General features: G+C 51.9%; 1 protein-coding gene across 1 annotated transcript in view; it reads left to right on the plus strand.

Annotated features, from left to right (window-relative positions):
* The window catches only part of PTPN5 (protein tyrosine phosphatase non-receptor type 5), a 49146-nt gene that overhangs the window by 3649 nt on the left and 29208 nt on the right, over positions 1–16289 (plus strand). Inside the window, exon 2 of the mRNA XM_045194155.3 lies at positions 9556–9632. Coding sequence (XP_045050090.2) covers positions 9608–9632 — 25 coding nt within the window. The 5' untranslated portion in view covers positions 9556–9607. The remainder of the gene's footprint in view (positions 1–9555; positions 9633–16289) is intronic.

Below are 16289 nucleotides of genomic sequence, written 5' to 3' on the forward strand. Positions count from 1 at the left end.
CCAGAGGAAGACACTGAGGCTCCAAGAGGTTCAGACACCGGCCCGCGGCCCTGGGGGGGAGAAGGTGGCAGAACTTAGCTTTCAACCAGTTCTCTCTGCCTCCAAATCCACCCTTTTCCCAGAGGACCATGGTTGCCTTACGGTGTGTGACCTCAAACTGGCCAGCCAGTAGCGTTTTGAGGGATTCTACCCTGGACTGAGGACCCCTGGGGACAGCCCGCCCTGGGCCCCAGGTTTCCAACTGTCCCCTGGCACAGGGCAGTGAGAGAGTCCATTCTTCTAGGCCCAGGACCAGGCTCCATCCTGTCTTCTCCTTTGGGCACCTGAGCAGGACCAGAGTGACCACTTACCCGCCCTCACACCAGCCCTTGGCCCTTCCAAGTGCCTGTTAGCTCCTGTACAGAGTGGAGTGAGACTACCTTCTCCACAAGGTTGCCACGAGTGTCTGATGAACCAAGGGACTGGCGAGTACATGCAGCCAAGATTGATTTTCTCCAAATTCAAACCCTTTTCAGCCTTGACTCCTGCTCCCGTCTGTTTTTGTTTGTTTGTTTGTTTGTTTGTTTTTGCTTTCCCATTTTATTTAACTTCCTGGATCGCTTTCTTCTTTCTCCTGGCAAAAGAGCCTGTGCCGGGCCCTGCTTCTGAATCGGTTTGCCTGACTCTTACACCAAACCTTAAAGGGCCAGGATCTTCCCAGCTGGTGCTGCCACAGCTCAGCTGGGCCCAAGCACAGAAGGGTTAAATCAGAGGCTGAGGCAGGCGCCCTGACAGTGCACTAGCTCCCTCTGTCAGTGGGGTATGGCAGGAGCTAGGGGCCTCCTGAGCTGCAGGTGGGAGCAAACCAAGCTCCGCACTCCTGCTTTCCCCTCTGTGGGTGCTGCAAGCCCCATGAGAAGTGGTTTTTTAAACAGTGAAGCTCAGAGCAGACATCCAAAGGGATCATCCTGGGGGATCTGGAGCAAGGCACAGGTGGCCCTGGCAGCCCAGGCCAAGGCTCAGCATCAGGGACATCTCAGAGTGAAAGCAGATGCAGGTAGAGACCCAAGCACAGAATCATTTGTGATCGGGGTGGGTGTGTAGCCAGCACAGGCTCGGTTGGAATTCTAGTTCCAGGTGGAGCGGGGAGAGCTGTAAGAGTGGACAGGCCTCTGTCCTAGAAGGCAGATGACCACGACAGAGACAGTGCCTGCCAGGGCAGAAGGCAGAAGGCCAGGTGCTAGGACCAGGCTGGTGTCAGGGCCAGACAAGCAACAGTGAGACTGCGGGTTGTTAAAATTCTCAGCAGCAACAACAACAACAATAATAATAATACTAGCTAACACAGTGCACTGGGTGCGAGGTATTCTTCTAAGAACGCCCTGTTTACCCATCACAACAATATTATGAGTTGGGTTCTGTTGCTGGTGCATTTTACAGATGAGAAAACCGAAGCATGGAGAAGCCAAGTATCTTCCTCAAGATCACGCAGCCAGTGCGGGGGGGTCGGGGGGGGGGCATGCCCAGGCAGCCCAATCCCAAAGCCGGTGCTTTGTGGTGATTTTTAATGAGCTATTTACACATACTCAAACTCTAGCTGACTTTTCATTTATTTTTCCAAGAAATATGTCTTGAATATCTGCCTGGTGCCAGATAGAGTATTAAGCACGGGAAACAGGAAAGTCCATATAAGAGGTTGTACACCTAATGGTTTAAATAAAAGCTGGTCCTGGACTTGAGACAAACTCAGTTTGAAGCCTGCTTCTGCCACTTACCAACTGTGTGACCTTGAACAAGTGACTCAGTCTCTCCAGGTCCCGCTCTTCCCGTGGGCAGGAGGGGTGATGACTGGGTTTAGCTCACAGGGTATAGTGAGAAATGAATGATGTCATGCACAGGGCTTGGCACGGTACCCAGCACACAGTAAGCACTCAGTAAAAAGAGGCCACAGGGATTATAAACCACAGCGTGAGGTGGGGGTACAGGTATCGATAAATGACTACTGAATGGAGAGGTGAGAACAGAAAAGGGGAGCACCTAGGTCTTCCCAAGAGAGGCAGGGAGGGTTCCACTGAGAAGGTAACATTTCAACAGTGACTTGGAAGGGGGGGAAAGAGGGGGGAAGAGCGGGCTTTTTCAGTGAAGAGAAAGTGCATTCCAAGGCATAGAGGTAAGAGTGGGCATCTCACTAAGCGGAAATACCGGAGCACCCCCACAAGAGGTGTGATCTCGCCTTCGAGTTTCCGATTGCCTGTTTTCTCCTCGTAAATTAAACTGTATACCTTGGGTGTAGAGAGAGGGAGCAGAGTGGAGTGTTTGATTCAGAGTCGTGGAGAACAGAGAATTAAACCAGATGACCTTTGGACTCCGAAATCCTGCTCTTCACTTGATCTTATTATGGGCTGCTGTCCACCACATCGGTAGGACTCTCCACAGCCGGTACTCATTCTTATAGCTGAACAGGCCTCTGTCAATAACTGGCTGGGATGGAGTCTTCCTTCCACCCTTGAAAGTTGGGCTGCAGTTGCCCTGGCGCCCTGGCGCCCTGGCTCCCTGGCTCCCTGGCCCCCTGGCCCGAGACCTGGTTTCCTAGGTGCTGGGAGCGCCCTCTGCTGGCTTCCTGCTGCTCCACCACCATCTGCTTCATTAAACCTTGACAGCCCCCCAAATTGAAGTTCAACCTTAAGGAAAGGTCAGCCCTTAGCCCCTCTGTAGGCTGGGGGTCTCCGGCACAGTTCCATCTTCCCTTCCCTTGGGTCTCTGCCGCACTGACGCCCCCGTCTCCCACCAACAGAGCAGGATAGAGGAGAAGTCATCATTTATCTGGGCACATCCCAAGCAGAGAACACTCAGACCCTGTGTTTGGGATGCAGAACACTCCAAGTTTGCAGTCTGCTCAGACGTGGGGACAGATGGCTGGACAGCGGACAGCTGGGCAGGGAGGGTAGGCAGCTTGGCAGGATAGAAATAGCAGTGAACTAAGTATTGGGAGTCCTGGGCTCAGAGCCTATCTGTTCCACAAGTTTGCCGCACGTATCAGTCTGTGTCCTTTGGTTGCCAGTAACAGAAATGGACTCTTAGTAACAGGCAGAAAAGCTACTTATCAGAAAGCTTTGGGGTATGACACAGAATGGCAAGCAACTGACCTCTGGTCTTGGGTTGTTCTTCTGGCAAGGGACAGGCAGGGCGCCAGAGGAAGAGAGAGATAACCCTTAAAACAAAATCTGGATTTTAACTACCTGAAAATAACTGTTCACCTGCTGTGTGACCTGAGGAAAGTCACTTAACCTCCCTTGCCTCAGTTTCCTTACCTGGATGTTCCAAAGCTGGCCTCTCTCCTCCATTCATGTGCCTAGTGTGCTATTTGCTAAGAAAGCTTCCTGCCCCAGTCCCAGATGGCACCTTTCCCCATCTTGAGAGTGAATTATGAGGGAGAGAGGTGAACGAGGGGCTGTGTATTTCCCTGCCGCTCACCCCATTAAGGGGGGCAAGCCCTCTCCCTGTGCGTGCTCTGGGACCTGTGACCCATTTGCATGAGGTGGTCAGCATGAAACCGGCCTGTCCTCCGCCCCTGCCCACTGACCATGCCGCGATGAAACTCTGGGTGGCATATGGGCGCTTCCTGCCTGTGGTCTGGCTGCCTTCTCCAGGTTGCGAAGCTCCTCGCTAGAGCACCCTTCCAGAGCCCCCAGAGCCGCCAACCCCAAGACTTGACCATGCCTTCCGTTTAACACATCTCTTTCCAGACTCAAGCCCTGTGCCAAACACCTGGGCCGCAAAGGTAGCTGAGGGGGTGGGAGGCTCCCAGCCACTGGAAGCCCAGTGGAGGAGGCGGGTGCATAAACAGCTAACAATAGCAGAGGAACAAAGTAAGAGACAGAAGTGTGAGGTAGGGGTGTGGGGGCGTCCAGAGATGGGAGAGCTTGCTTCTTCCTGGGAGATCAGGGAATGCTCCGTGGAAGGGGTAATATTGAGAACAAATAAGATTGTTATTCAAGGGCTAGAGGAGTGTGCTGGGGTCAGAGCTTTAGGAAGGTGGCAGGAACTCCATACTGACAGTGAGGGACGTCTGGATGGCCCCAGCTGCCTCGAGAGTGTGAAGCGCAAGGTAGAAAGCACGTCAGCCTGCGGTTGCATCAGGAGGTTCCTGTGGACTCAGCCTCCCACTCAGGAATCCTGGTGTCAGAGCCCCAGCCCCTCCCCTGCCTCTGTCCCCAAACCTGTCAGCCATTACTCTGCGTAAGTCCTGGGCACAGCTGGCACCCACTCCAGGGTGCCTCCCCACAGCACCCACTCACCCCCTTGCACCCCCCAGGTAGAGGTGAGGTGCCCCCAGCCCGTCTTGGACAGACATCGGATAGAACACGTCACTCAGCCCACAGCAGTTACCTGCTGTGTCTCCCCCACCAGCCACAGCTCCAAGAAGCTGGGGCGGGCTAGTTCGGGCCGCCTCCAGCACCCAGCGCGGTGGAGCAGCCAAGTGGCACGTGTTACCTTCACACGTGCGAATGGACAGATGATGGTGATGACACTCGAGCTGGAAGGGACTTAGAGTCTGACCGTTTATTTTATAGACGAGACCTCAGGGGTCTAGGGTGGGAGAGTATCGCCCAAAGGCAGAAGCGCGTGGAGCGCAGAATTTGAAAGAGACGTTGGTGCATAGCAGCACTGTTCACAATAGCCAAAAGGTGGGAACAACGCAAGTGTCCGTCGCCCGGTGAATGGAGAATAAAATGTAGTATATTCTTACCATCAAATATTCATCCATAAAAGGAATAAAGTGCGTTACAAGTGAATGAACCTTGAAAACGTTATGCCGAGCAAAAGAACCCAGACACAAAAGGCCACACACTGTTTATGATTCCATTTATATGAAGTGTCTAAAATAGGCAAATAGAGAGGGATGCGAAGCAGATAGGTGATTTCCAGGGACTGGGGGAGGGGAGAGTGAGCAATAACTTAGGAGGCATGGGGTTTCCTTTCGGGGTGATGAAAATGTCTGGAACTGCATAGTGGTGGCTGCACAGCACTGTGAACGTAGCAAATGCCACTGAAGTGCAAACTTTAAAATGGTTAAAATGATGAATTTTGTGTTATGTGCATTTTGCCACTATAAAAAGTTGGGGGGTGGGTGGTTTGGGACCAGAGCCGATGCCGTAAGCTGGGCCTACCGTCTATTCCTCAAACATAGTTGCCGGCCTCGCTTCCTGTTACAGACCTCCCCTGGCCAGGCTGTGAGGGGAGAAGCCTGTGGCACCTGTCACTGTAGGGGAACCCGTGGTCAAGTAGAAAAGGGCTGCCTACTCCCCAAGGAGGCAGGATTCCCAGCAGCCAGGCCTGCCTCTTGCTGTGTTCCTCTGCTGAGGCCTAGCACCCGTCGCTTCCCCATCCCACTAACCAGCCTGCTTCCAGTTACTGCCAAATGCTCCGTACATCTCGGGCCTCCGTGCCTGGCCCTTGCTATTTGCACTGTGCAGAAAGGTCTTTCCCTTGTGACCCCTCATCCACCTAGAAACATCCTTTAGGAGCCAGCTCCTGTCTTCCCCTTGCAGAAGACTTCCTCCTCTCCTGGCCCCTCAGCACAAGCAGAGCTGAGCCCTTCCCAAGGTGTCCACACATGTGTCAATTAAAGCAGATGTGGGTGTGCCATGTTTGCACCTGTGTCTCCCCAGGAGGATTGGGAGCTGTGGAGGGAGGGGCCTGGCTTGCTTGTCACTGTATTCTAAGGCAGTCCTGGTGCCTTGTTTGTAGGAAGTGCTCAGCAGATGCTTGTTGAATGAGGCGATGGCCTTGGGAAGGTTCCCTTTCCTCCCAGGATTCACCATCATGGAGGGAGGGACAGGCCAGGTGATGTCCCTGCATCTCCAGAGTTTTCTGGTTCGAAGAGCAATGGTGAGCGGCCACTCCAGCAAGCTGCTACCTGTATCTTGGCCAGTTTTCTGCTCCTTTGCCCACTGATAGAAGTGGACAAGAAGGTGGAAGGGGCCTGTAGCAATCCACTGCAAGCAGCTACTTCTGCTCTTGGTGAGGGGGAAGAAGGGCAATGCCCAGAGACTTGGGCTTCTCCATGTAGCCAATGGAGCATCTCTTTGGGAATCTAACTGCAGCCCTCCCCTGAACAGCCTGGGGGTGTGGGCCTGGACGGGGGTCCCTGGGGTCCTTTGACTGCAGGACCAAGCAGCAGGTTCTTGCTCCATTTTTCTCTACAAAAGAGAGGTGCTACTCTTTCTGCTTTTCTGATTATGAAATTAGTCATTTTCTAGGAAGCTTATTTATAGAGTCCTCTGCACACATGCAGCACCAAGCTATTCTGAACACGGCTGGGGGCCAGGGAGCCTTAAGGTGTAAAAGCATCTGTGAGTCACTCCTGGGGCCCCTTCCAGAGGTCTCTGAGTACTTTGGTTACCTTTCTGCACCCAGCCAGAGGCCAGCCCTCACGGATTGCCCTCAGGCTGGGGTGCTCTTTAGGAAAAAGAAAAAGCTCGCTCTTAGGATTGGGAGATTAGGGATAGGCGTTCTTGATCCCAACTTCCGTGGCCACGATGTACAACCTGGGGCAAGTCAGACCCCCCTTTTGTGCCTCAGTATCCTCGTCTGCAAAATCACTCCTCCAGTTATGTGATTCTGTGACTGCTCTCGACATCAGCCCTGGAGGAGGGCTCCAGGTGACTTAACAAGGCTCTGCCCACCGGGCCCTGGCCCAATAGCTCTGTTGGCTAGAGCGGCGTCCCAACACACCAAGGTTGCGGGTTCAATCTCTAGTTAGGGCACATGCAAGAGTCAACCAATGAATGCATAACTAGGCGGAACAACAAATCAATGTTTCTCTCTCCTGCGCTCTCTCTCTCTCTCTCTCTCTCTCAAATCAATAAATAAAAAGTAAAGAAATTTAAAAAAATAAAAAAGGCATAGCCACCAGGCAGCTCCAATCATAGCCTGGGTTGCAGTTCCTGGTGTTTTTTCTAACATGGTCAGGGCAACATTCATTTACTCAACAAGCCCGTGTTTAATGAGCAGCTGCTGGGAGCCACGCACTGTGAACTTCAAAAATGAAGCAGAAGTGGCGGTGTCTGCCCTCATGTAACTCCTGGCCTAACGGCTGAGGCAGATGTTCATCACCTAGCAGCATAAATCAAAACGAAATTTCACACTGTGTCAAGTGCTATGAGGAACACCCACTGAGAAGCAGAGCTGGGGGTGCTCCCCAGGTAGAGGGGAAAGCGTGTGCAAATTCCTCATGAAAAAAACAGCCTGTGAGAGTGCAGACGTCCAGAGGAAAGGGGGTGTCAGTGAGGTTGGAAGGCTAAACGGGTCAGCCACACTAGATCTAGTCAACTTTGGTGAAGGAGTTTTGTCTTTGTTCTGAGGGCGGTATGAGGCCATGAAGGCAGGTTTTTAAGGAAGATTCCATGCTCAGTGTTGAGTTTGGTAAGAGCTGGCTCTAGCCAAACCTGCCGCATTCGGTTGCGCAGGCTGTAAACTGCCGGCCTGTACAGCCCTGTGTGTGTATCGGGGCATATGGAGGCGGCTTTGAGCCCAGCCTGAGTGGATGCCAGAGACCAGTTAAAAGACTGACTTGGTAATCTAGGGAGGGTGCTGGGCATGGACCACGGTGGAGGCGGTGGAGAGGGAAAAAAGTGCAGGGAATCAGGAGACATTCAAAGGCCCTCTCTGCAGGGGAGCTCGGCTCTGAGATCTGGGACTCAGGGGGAAACATCACAATGAGGAGAAAATGAAATAATGCAACACCGGTTGTGAGCACCTTAACCCAGCTTGTCTGCCCTTAATTCTTTCAGATCTGCAGCCTGGCCTGAACTCAGCCTCAGGACCAGCCTGAGAGGCAGGATTGCAGGACTGGTGGGCGGAGAGGCAACTGACCTGTTGGACTTCTTGAAAGTATTAGGTTGGCCAAAAAGTCCACGTGGTTTTCTCTGTAAAATAAAAGACACATTTTTCATGTTCACTAATAACTTTATTGACTTGGATGTTTTGAGTATGTCGGCTGTCTCCCGCATGGTATAACATTGATTGTTCTCAATCAATGTCTCAATGGGATCTCTATCAACTTCAGCTGGTCTACCCGACCGTGAAGCATCGTCCAGTGAGAAACCTCCAGCATGAAACTACACATTTTGCATTTCAGTTGCGTTTTTACCTTTCTTGAAGTAATAAAGTATAGTATGTCAAAATGTTGCTTATTTTCTTCCATCTTTAATATTAAAATGGCTACACCAAAATTCACCAGTTTTGTTATGTTGTTTTTTAAATGCACGCTGATGTGACAGCTGTCACAATACGATCTAACAGAATTGTTTCAAAAGAAGTTAAAGACAGCTAAATGCTACTCGAGCCATGGTACGGAAAAAACGAACGAACTTTTTGGCCAACCCAAAAGTGTGCTAGTGAGGCTGTATTGAAGTTTCTTTTGGTTGCCAGTCTCCAAAATCAAATCCCACTAGCTTAAGCTAAAATGTCAGGATTTGTCAGAAGGATTCCTGGACATCATGTGACCTTGATGGACGTGCTGCCCAATCAAGACCCGGGATGGGCAGGAGTGCAGCAGCTTTGAGGCCCCCAGCAGCAGGCGCTGTGGCCACCGTGATTCGGCCCTAGCAACTGCAGGCCCTCCAGAGTGCATCTGATCGACCCAGCCTGGTTGGTGTGTCCAGCCATCCACCACAGGGGTCAAGGACTTGAAGAGCACACGGGGCCATTGGAGCCCGCGCATTTCGGGCTACTCCCATAATCAGGAGCCCCTGTGAGCTAGCTCCGCAGTTGCCCTTAGGGTGTGTCTATCTGCAGACCCTTCAAGGTGTCTGCCTGATCCGCAGTGACCTTTTTCGAGCTTACTGGGCGGAGGAGAAAAGCTCAGAAGGTGCCGTGATGGTCTAGAAAGAGGGTTTTCTGATTTCAGAAGGAAATAGAACATTTAGAACATGCACAAAATACTTACAGCTACTTCTAACTGTTTCTGGAGATGAGCCTTGCGTGCCACTGACCACTGCCTGAGGCACAGGGCATTTGCAGTCCTCAGGGAGCTGCACAGAGAATGTGCTACCCAGACCCCTCTCCTTGCTCCCCCATGCTTTCGATTTTTTAAATGCAGAGGAACTAAGAGGCAGGACCGCGCAGCAGTGAGTATGAGCCTGGAGCCTTAGACTAATTTCATACCCCACTCCGCCCTAATGAGCCAAGTGACCTTGGGCAGGTGGTTTAACTTCTCTGAGCCTCTTTAATGATTCCTCATTCATGGGGCCACAATGAAGACTCAGTGCGATAAGGCTTGTGAAGTGCTTTGCACATGGTAAGCCCTCCTTAAATGGCAGAGGTGATGATGATGATGGGCACCGTGACGCTGCTGTTGCTGCTTTCACCTGGAAGGTGTCTGCAGAATTCTCCTGTCTCCGCAGCCTGACCCTTCTGCAGGTCTTTTCCTAAGGTCCTTCTGAGGGGGCGGGGCGGGGGGCGTTATTCAGAGGGACGCAGTGGGAGAAAGGAAGGCTTTTCATCTTTGCTCAGGGTTTTGTCTTGATCCCAGCTCAACAGCATCCTCCCTGGTTTTTCATCCTGCTGCAGGAGGGGGAGAGAGAACCGCGCCGCTGATGACTCCGAGGCAGGGGCCCTGGACATGTGCTGCAGTGAGAGGCTGTCGGGTGAGTCTTCCCAGTACCCAGGCGCCAACCTCCCCCCGCCAGAGTTCCAGATGGAGGGAGAGAGCCCCAGATGACACTGGGGCTGGAGCAGAGCCTGGTTAGCTGTGAACTTGCGTGAGAGGAGTGACTCAGCTGGTCCATAGATCTTCATTGAAATGGGGATTTGTTTTTCTAATCCCTGATGTCTCTCTGGCCAGTTATCGTTTGGAGCTGCTCTAGGCTCCCAGGGAGGGAAGAGCGGGTAGCTGAGGGTGTGCTGGGAGGGTGGACAGAAGGATGAAGAAGTGGGGAGTCCAGGGCTGATCGGGACATGACCACTGACCAGTAGTGTGCCGGGCTGATTTCAAGAGGTAAGATCAGAAAACAACACCTGACTGAGGTGCGAACCCAAGTAGGGTAGAGAGTGTGGAGAAACTACCTGTTGAGAAGCCTGGTTGTGGGTGTGAAATTGTGTTGCCTGTGTCTGGCTGACCACTCCTGGGGGGTGCCTGGCTGTCTGAACCATGGGCCATGTCACCACAGAGATACTACAAGGCACTCCTACCTGTGGGGGCAGATGTCTCAGCTGTAGACCAGATACCACGTCGTGACAAACAGCCTTGGAAGGAATAAAGAGAAGGAAGGCGGAGGAAGATTTTAGTGGGTTTTTTCTTTTTAGAAAATTTTTGGTTTTTTCTTCTTATAACATACCCATTGTAGAAATATTAAAAAAATAAAGACAAGTGGCCTGGCTGGTGTGGCTCAATGGATTGAGTGCCGGCCTGAGAACCAAAGGGTCACCGGTTCAGTTCCCATTCAGGGCACATGCCTGGGTTGTTGGCCAGGTCCCCGGTTGGGGGTGCATGACCACATATCGACCACATATTGGTGTTTCTCGCCCTCTCTTTCTCCCTCCCCTTCTCTGAAAATAAATAACTATCTTTAAAAAAAAAAAAGACAAGTGAAAAAAAAGAAAAATTACCATAATCCTATAACAGCATACTTTTTCATTTCTTTCCTTCCAAACCTTTTTGTTTAAAAAACAGCCATTTGAATTCTAATACTGACGTTCTAAACCTGTAGCTTGTCAAAAACCTCACAATTGGCAAGGAATGTTATAATGGAGTCTTCAGTGACACTCTTTAAGATAGACATTTAAACAACTACATATGCTTCTAAAGTGGTGACTCTTTAAAATAAGAGTTATTTTAGCACTGGCCAGTCTGTCTCAGTTGGTTGGAGCTTCGTCCCATAACCAAAAAGTTGCAGGTTCAAAAGTTGCAGGTACATACCTTCGTTGTGGGTTCCATCCCCAGTATGAGTTAATGTTGAGCTCATACGAGAGGCAACTGATGGATTCTTCTCTGTCACATGGATGTTTCTGTCTCTCCCCTCTCTCCTCCCTGCCCCTTTGTCTCTCTCTAAAAAGCAATGAAAAAATGGCCTCAGGTGAGGATAAAAAAATTAAGTAAGCAGTTATTTTATTCACACCCTGAGCCAGTGCCCCGGCTACTCTTGAAGTTCCTCAGGTGGGCATTGAGCCCCATGGTGCAATTCACACTTTATCCGGTAGGGGTGCCATTGCTTAAAACATTGGACAGCCTATTGAGATGGTCTAGGATGGGGGCCACTGCACAGTGGCCCCCACCAGTGGGAACTGCACCAGTGGTTCAAGTTCATGGGAACCTGAACCATCCAGCTTGGAGAAGAGAATTCTTCAAAGGGATGTGAGAGCTGTCTGTGACTATCTGAAAGACTGTGCAAAGGGGGCAGCCGATTCATTCTGCATGCATCTTAGGAAGACGGCATAAACCCAACACACAGAAACTGCAGAGAGGCCTGCTGGCCCACGAGAGGCAGAGCCTCCCTTCTGACCGTAGCAGGTGTCCAGTCATAGAACTTGATAACTCAAGAGGAAGAAAATGAATGCTTCGTCACTGGAGGCATTCAACTATGTTCTGGATAGACATTGGAGAGGAAATTTCCACAAGGGTGGGAGGTTGAGATGACATCAAAAGTCCCTTTCAACTACTAAACCATTCTGTGACTCAGATATGAGTCATAGAATTCGGAGATGACTCTACAACCAGGGATGGCCCCACTGGCTAGGAAAGAACCCGTGGAAAAAAGGACTCGACGTGCAGGAGTCCGAAGAGTAGCATGGTGAGGAGGAAAGAGCATGGGGTTGGCCTTGGAGTCTGGCTGTTCTGTTCACAGGCTGTGTGTTAATGGGCAAGTCACTTAACCTTGTAGTACCTCCTTTGTAAGTGGAAACAACAAAATGAATATTTATCCTCACAAAGATTAAGTAAATATAATCACACAAGCACTTATTTAACAAACATTTATTGAGCTCCTACTATGTGTCAGGTACTGTACTAGGTGCTAGGGATAATAGTGGTGAATAAAGCAGACAGCTCTTGCCCTGCTTTGAGTTGCTTCTGGAAAATGGATTGAAGCCACAGCAGAGAAGCTATAGTAATGGGGATGTTTAATTCCACCCTTCGCTCCCGATCCTCCCTGGAAGGCAGCAACCAGCGCAAAATGCAGGAGGGGCGCTGGTTGCCCCCCGGAGCTGGCACGTGGCCTGCCTTGTGCTGTGTGCACTGTTCCAAATTCTGTTGCAGTTTGGGTCATGGAGTCCTGTCCGCTAGCCTAGGAAGTCCACATCATTTGCTGTCCCCACCTTCCAGGTGGGAGGACCAAGGCCCAGGGAGGTTAGGGAGCCTGTCCAGCTCAGTTAGCTAGTATTTGGTAGAGTGAGAATGGACTCCAGACAGTCTCTTCAGAGCTCATGCTGCTGGCCACCACTCCACTGTGCTTCCATTGTCACCGTGGAGCCTCCATCACCTTCTGCAACCCTGGCGATGGAGGTCAGAAGAGCTAAGGGCTGTCTGTCCCCAGGGAGGAGTTTGGAGGAGGTAGGTGATGTCACTGTGTGTGTCCCCATCTGTGTCCTTCCTCTGGAAAGCCCTGCCTTCCAGAGGCCAGGCAAATTGTGTGCCCCCTGCAGGCCCCACGATGCCATCTCGGTGTGTTTATTGAAGTAACTTTTTGTGTGTTTCCTCCGTGGAGCACGAGCTCCTGGAAGGCAAGTACCTCGCTATCTCATCCTCCGTGTCCAACATTCCTCCACTCCTTTCTTCATTCCTTCACGGGCTATCCACTGAGCACCTGCGTGTGCTGAGCGTTATTGTAAGCCCTGGAGAGTCAAATTTCCACCCTCACAGAACAGGGCTGTGTACTGGTAACAGCCAGCACTCTTGGCCAGGCTTGGTTCCACCACTTGCCGTGCGGTGATCGTGGGCAAGCTATTTAACCTTTCTGTGCGTCCCATTTACAATATGGCCAGAGTAATAGGCACTGCCGTGTGCAGTTGTGGAAGAATTCAGTGAATTAATAGAGAAATTAGAACAGCATTCGGTACATAGCTGCACAGGCATTTGCAATTAAGGGAAAGACAGACAAATAAAGTAAGTAGCGTATATAACGTGGTAGGTAGTGATAAGTGCTCTGGAGAAAATTAAGGCCAAGAGGCAGGGGATGGGAAAGCAATGGAGGGTGGTTCTGGAACCTGGTTAGGAGTACATTTCCACAAGTGTTCGTTAGCTGAAACCACTGACCTGAACTTTTCAACTTGGACATAAAAGGAGATGGCAGTATAAAGGCCAAGAGAATGGGGGTGCTGGCCCTTTAGAATGAGCCTATGGGCACTGCAAGCAATTGCATAATGATGGTGTAAAAATACAGCCCTCAAGTAATCTCTCACCCTCCCAGCTGTCTCCCCTGCTGGGCAAGACCAGAGGCGAGACAGAGAGGGGGCCTGTCATGCCTGGTGACTCACTTATTCCCACACACACCACACTGCCAGGCTGGGGCAACATGGCCAGCATTCCTGGCCACAGTCACCTGAACCGGAGCCATCGCCGAGCAGGTCAGCAGCCCTTCCGGATTGAGATCTCCAGGTGAAAACATCCTTGGTCATCTCCAACACCTCAGGCAGCCCACAGCTGCCCCCGGGTCGGGCACGCTTGCTCACAGTGCTGGGGCACTCCACGCGTGTGCTCGCACTCTCAGCTGTGTTCTCACTTGTCCCAGCCTCGTGCTCACGCAATCACGTGCACATACCCATGCACTGTCACCCAGGCACGCGCCCTGCCTCTCCGTCTCACAGAGCCCTGTGGAGGCACACACCCACCCTCAAGCTCACGTGCCTGCCAGTGCTCTTCCTCTTGCACACTCAGGCTGCCTTAGCTCCATGGCTCCATCATGCACCACCTTCCAGTGGACATGCTTTTAGAGATGGACAGACTTGCTTGCTTTCTGCTTCCCTCTTTAGGTCTCTTTCTCTCCCACACTACACTCCTTCTCATGCACACATGCAGACAAGCAGGCACGCACCTTCCCTACCATTCTCTGCCCTGTTTGCAGACCCTCAGTTACACACAGTTCTCAGGTACTGTCGCAGAAGGGGCATGTACCCAGGTACACCCTCCACTCCATCCACGTGCGCACATTTATTTTTCTTCCCCTGTCATGCACATATTCTTTTTCACATGGTCACCCTCCTTTTCTTCTTTTTCACTCTCCCTTGCTTGCTCACTTACTTGCTCACTGTCACCCAAACACATTTATACATTCCAACTCACACTCCCCCTCTTCTGCGCGTAGGTGTTCACATTCGCAAGAAACCAGGCAACCCTGCTGATGCTGGGGCCTCCGCTCCTTCCCCAGCCAGCACCATTGTGGGCCTAGCTAGGGACCAGCAGCTTCTTCAGGGGTACAGGGCAGAGGAAGGGGGGAGGTAAACAGTAGGTACTAGTGATGTCACGACTTCACCAAGTGTTGTTCTGTGTCTCCAGCGGGCAGGCTCATGGGACTGCAGCCAGCCTGCAGATGGGGCCCTGGGAGGTGCATCACTCTGCAGCTCGGTCCTGCACTGCAAGGGGCCTTCTGTGTGTGCTCGTGGGCGTGTCAGTCTGTGTGTCTAAGCGTGATCCACACCCCGCCCCAATGGCTGTTCCTTGGCCACCCCTCCACCCAAAACAGCCCCAAGCAGGAGGCCGTGTCCACCCTCAGAAGGGTGCACCTGCACCCATTCAGGCTTCAGGCCACTTGGGCAGGCAGCTCTGGAGTCCTGGTAGCAGAGCATGGCCTGGAAGGGGGCCTAGGCACACCTCCTGCGCCCTCAGTGAGTCGCACAGCCAGAGAAGAGGGACCCAGGTCTAAAGACAACACTGCTCCTGGGAACAGGGTGTTCCCATAGCCCCCTTGTGGCTGGCAGCTGGCCGGAGCCATGATGCCTCTGCCACCCTGAGAGTTTAGCATGTCATGATTAGCTGGTGAGCAGACACTGAGGCCTGCGTAGGCCGTTGCCCATTTGGTAGGAGCAGCTGGCCTCTTGGGCCAGTGGCCCTGCTACACCCTCCCTACCTAAGTCCCCATGCCTTGAAGTCTACCCTCCACCCAGCCTTAGGCGCTATATCATCACGGGTATCCAGTGGACCCTCCTCTGCGGGGGATGGGGCTAGGTCTCAGCAGGATGCCGCTGCCCAGCACGGGGATCCTTTTATAAAGTGGAGAGGGGCCCCGTGTTGGGGAAACCTTTGGTCTCCTAGCCCTGCAGCCCCTGCCCCGGCCATCAGGAAGGGGAGGTATGGCTTTCGTGGCAGTACCATGGCCACATGGAGAAGGTCTTAGTCCAGAAGCCAATAAGGGCCCATTGAAAAAGCAGCCTGACCCTTTTGTTGATTTGACAGCTTTTTATTGAGCATCTACTCTGTGCCCAATGTGATGCCAAGCACTGGTGGTACAGCCAAGAGTGAGACAGACCCGGTCCCTGCTCTCAGTGAGGTCAGGGCTCCGTGGAAGGGTGCAGCGGTGATGGAACGCTACACTGGGGGGACATGGAGGTCCTCCTGGAAGAAACGGCCTTTCAACTGTGACTGAGGGATGAGTAGGGTCTGGTTCATGGTTTTGGGAACCGGCTGTCAAAGCAGTTTAAGGAACAAGTTAACCTTGAAATGGGCCTTGCCCCTCTGCCAACCCCTGTTCTCACAAAGCCCCCCAGTCGGTGCCCAGTGCCGGTCGGGAGAGTCACAGGCAGGTGCAGGAGCAGGAGGACAAGTGTGGAGAAGACAGACCTGGGTGTGGTGTCATTGCGGAGCTGCCCTTGTGTGTGTCAACGCTCAGCAGCTTGGGTTCTGCTGACTTTTATTCCTCTGTTTTAATGGATGGTTTTGTTTTCACTCAGGACTTTTAATGCATTTAGGGGTGTTTATTGTGATATCAGCATCCTGATAGGACACTGAATTGTCTTTGACTTGAGTCTTTGGAGTGGAAATTAGAGAAAATCTATACACCATTTGGATGTGCTAAGAACCCTAGTTGGAAAGCATTCTGTAATGACATCACCGTTCAGAGAGAGAAGTACCAAGCCAGGTACTCACTGGTCAGCGAGGGTGGAGCGTAACTGTTCTCAGACAGCAGGACAGTTACGGAGGCAGACAGACCTGGGTTCAAATCCCAGCTCTGCCATGGACCAGCAGCTTGATCTCAGGTACACTATCTGACTGGTTTCAGTTCCAAACTCTTCACTCTAAAATGAGGGTGATAACACGATAAGATCTTCAGAGAGATTTTGTGAGGATTAAATGAGTTGATGCATTAAAGTACTCA

This window comes from Desmodus rotundus, chromosome 5, assembly GCF_022682495.2.
Source record: "Desmodus rotundus isolate HL8 chromosome 5, HLdesRot8A.1, whole genome shotgun sequence".
Classification (NCBI taxonomy): domain Eukaryota; kingdom Metazoa; phylum Chordata; class Mammalia; order Chiroptera; family Phyllostomidae; genus Desmodus; species Desmodus rotundus.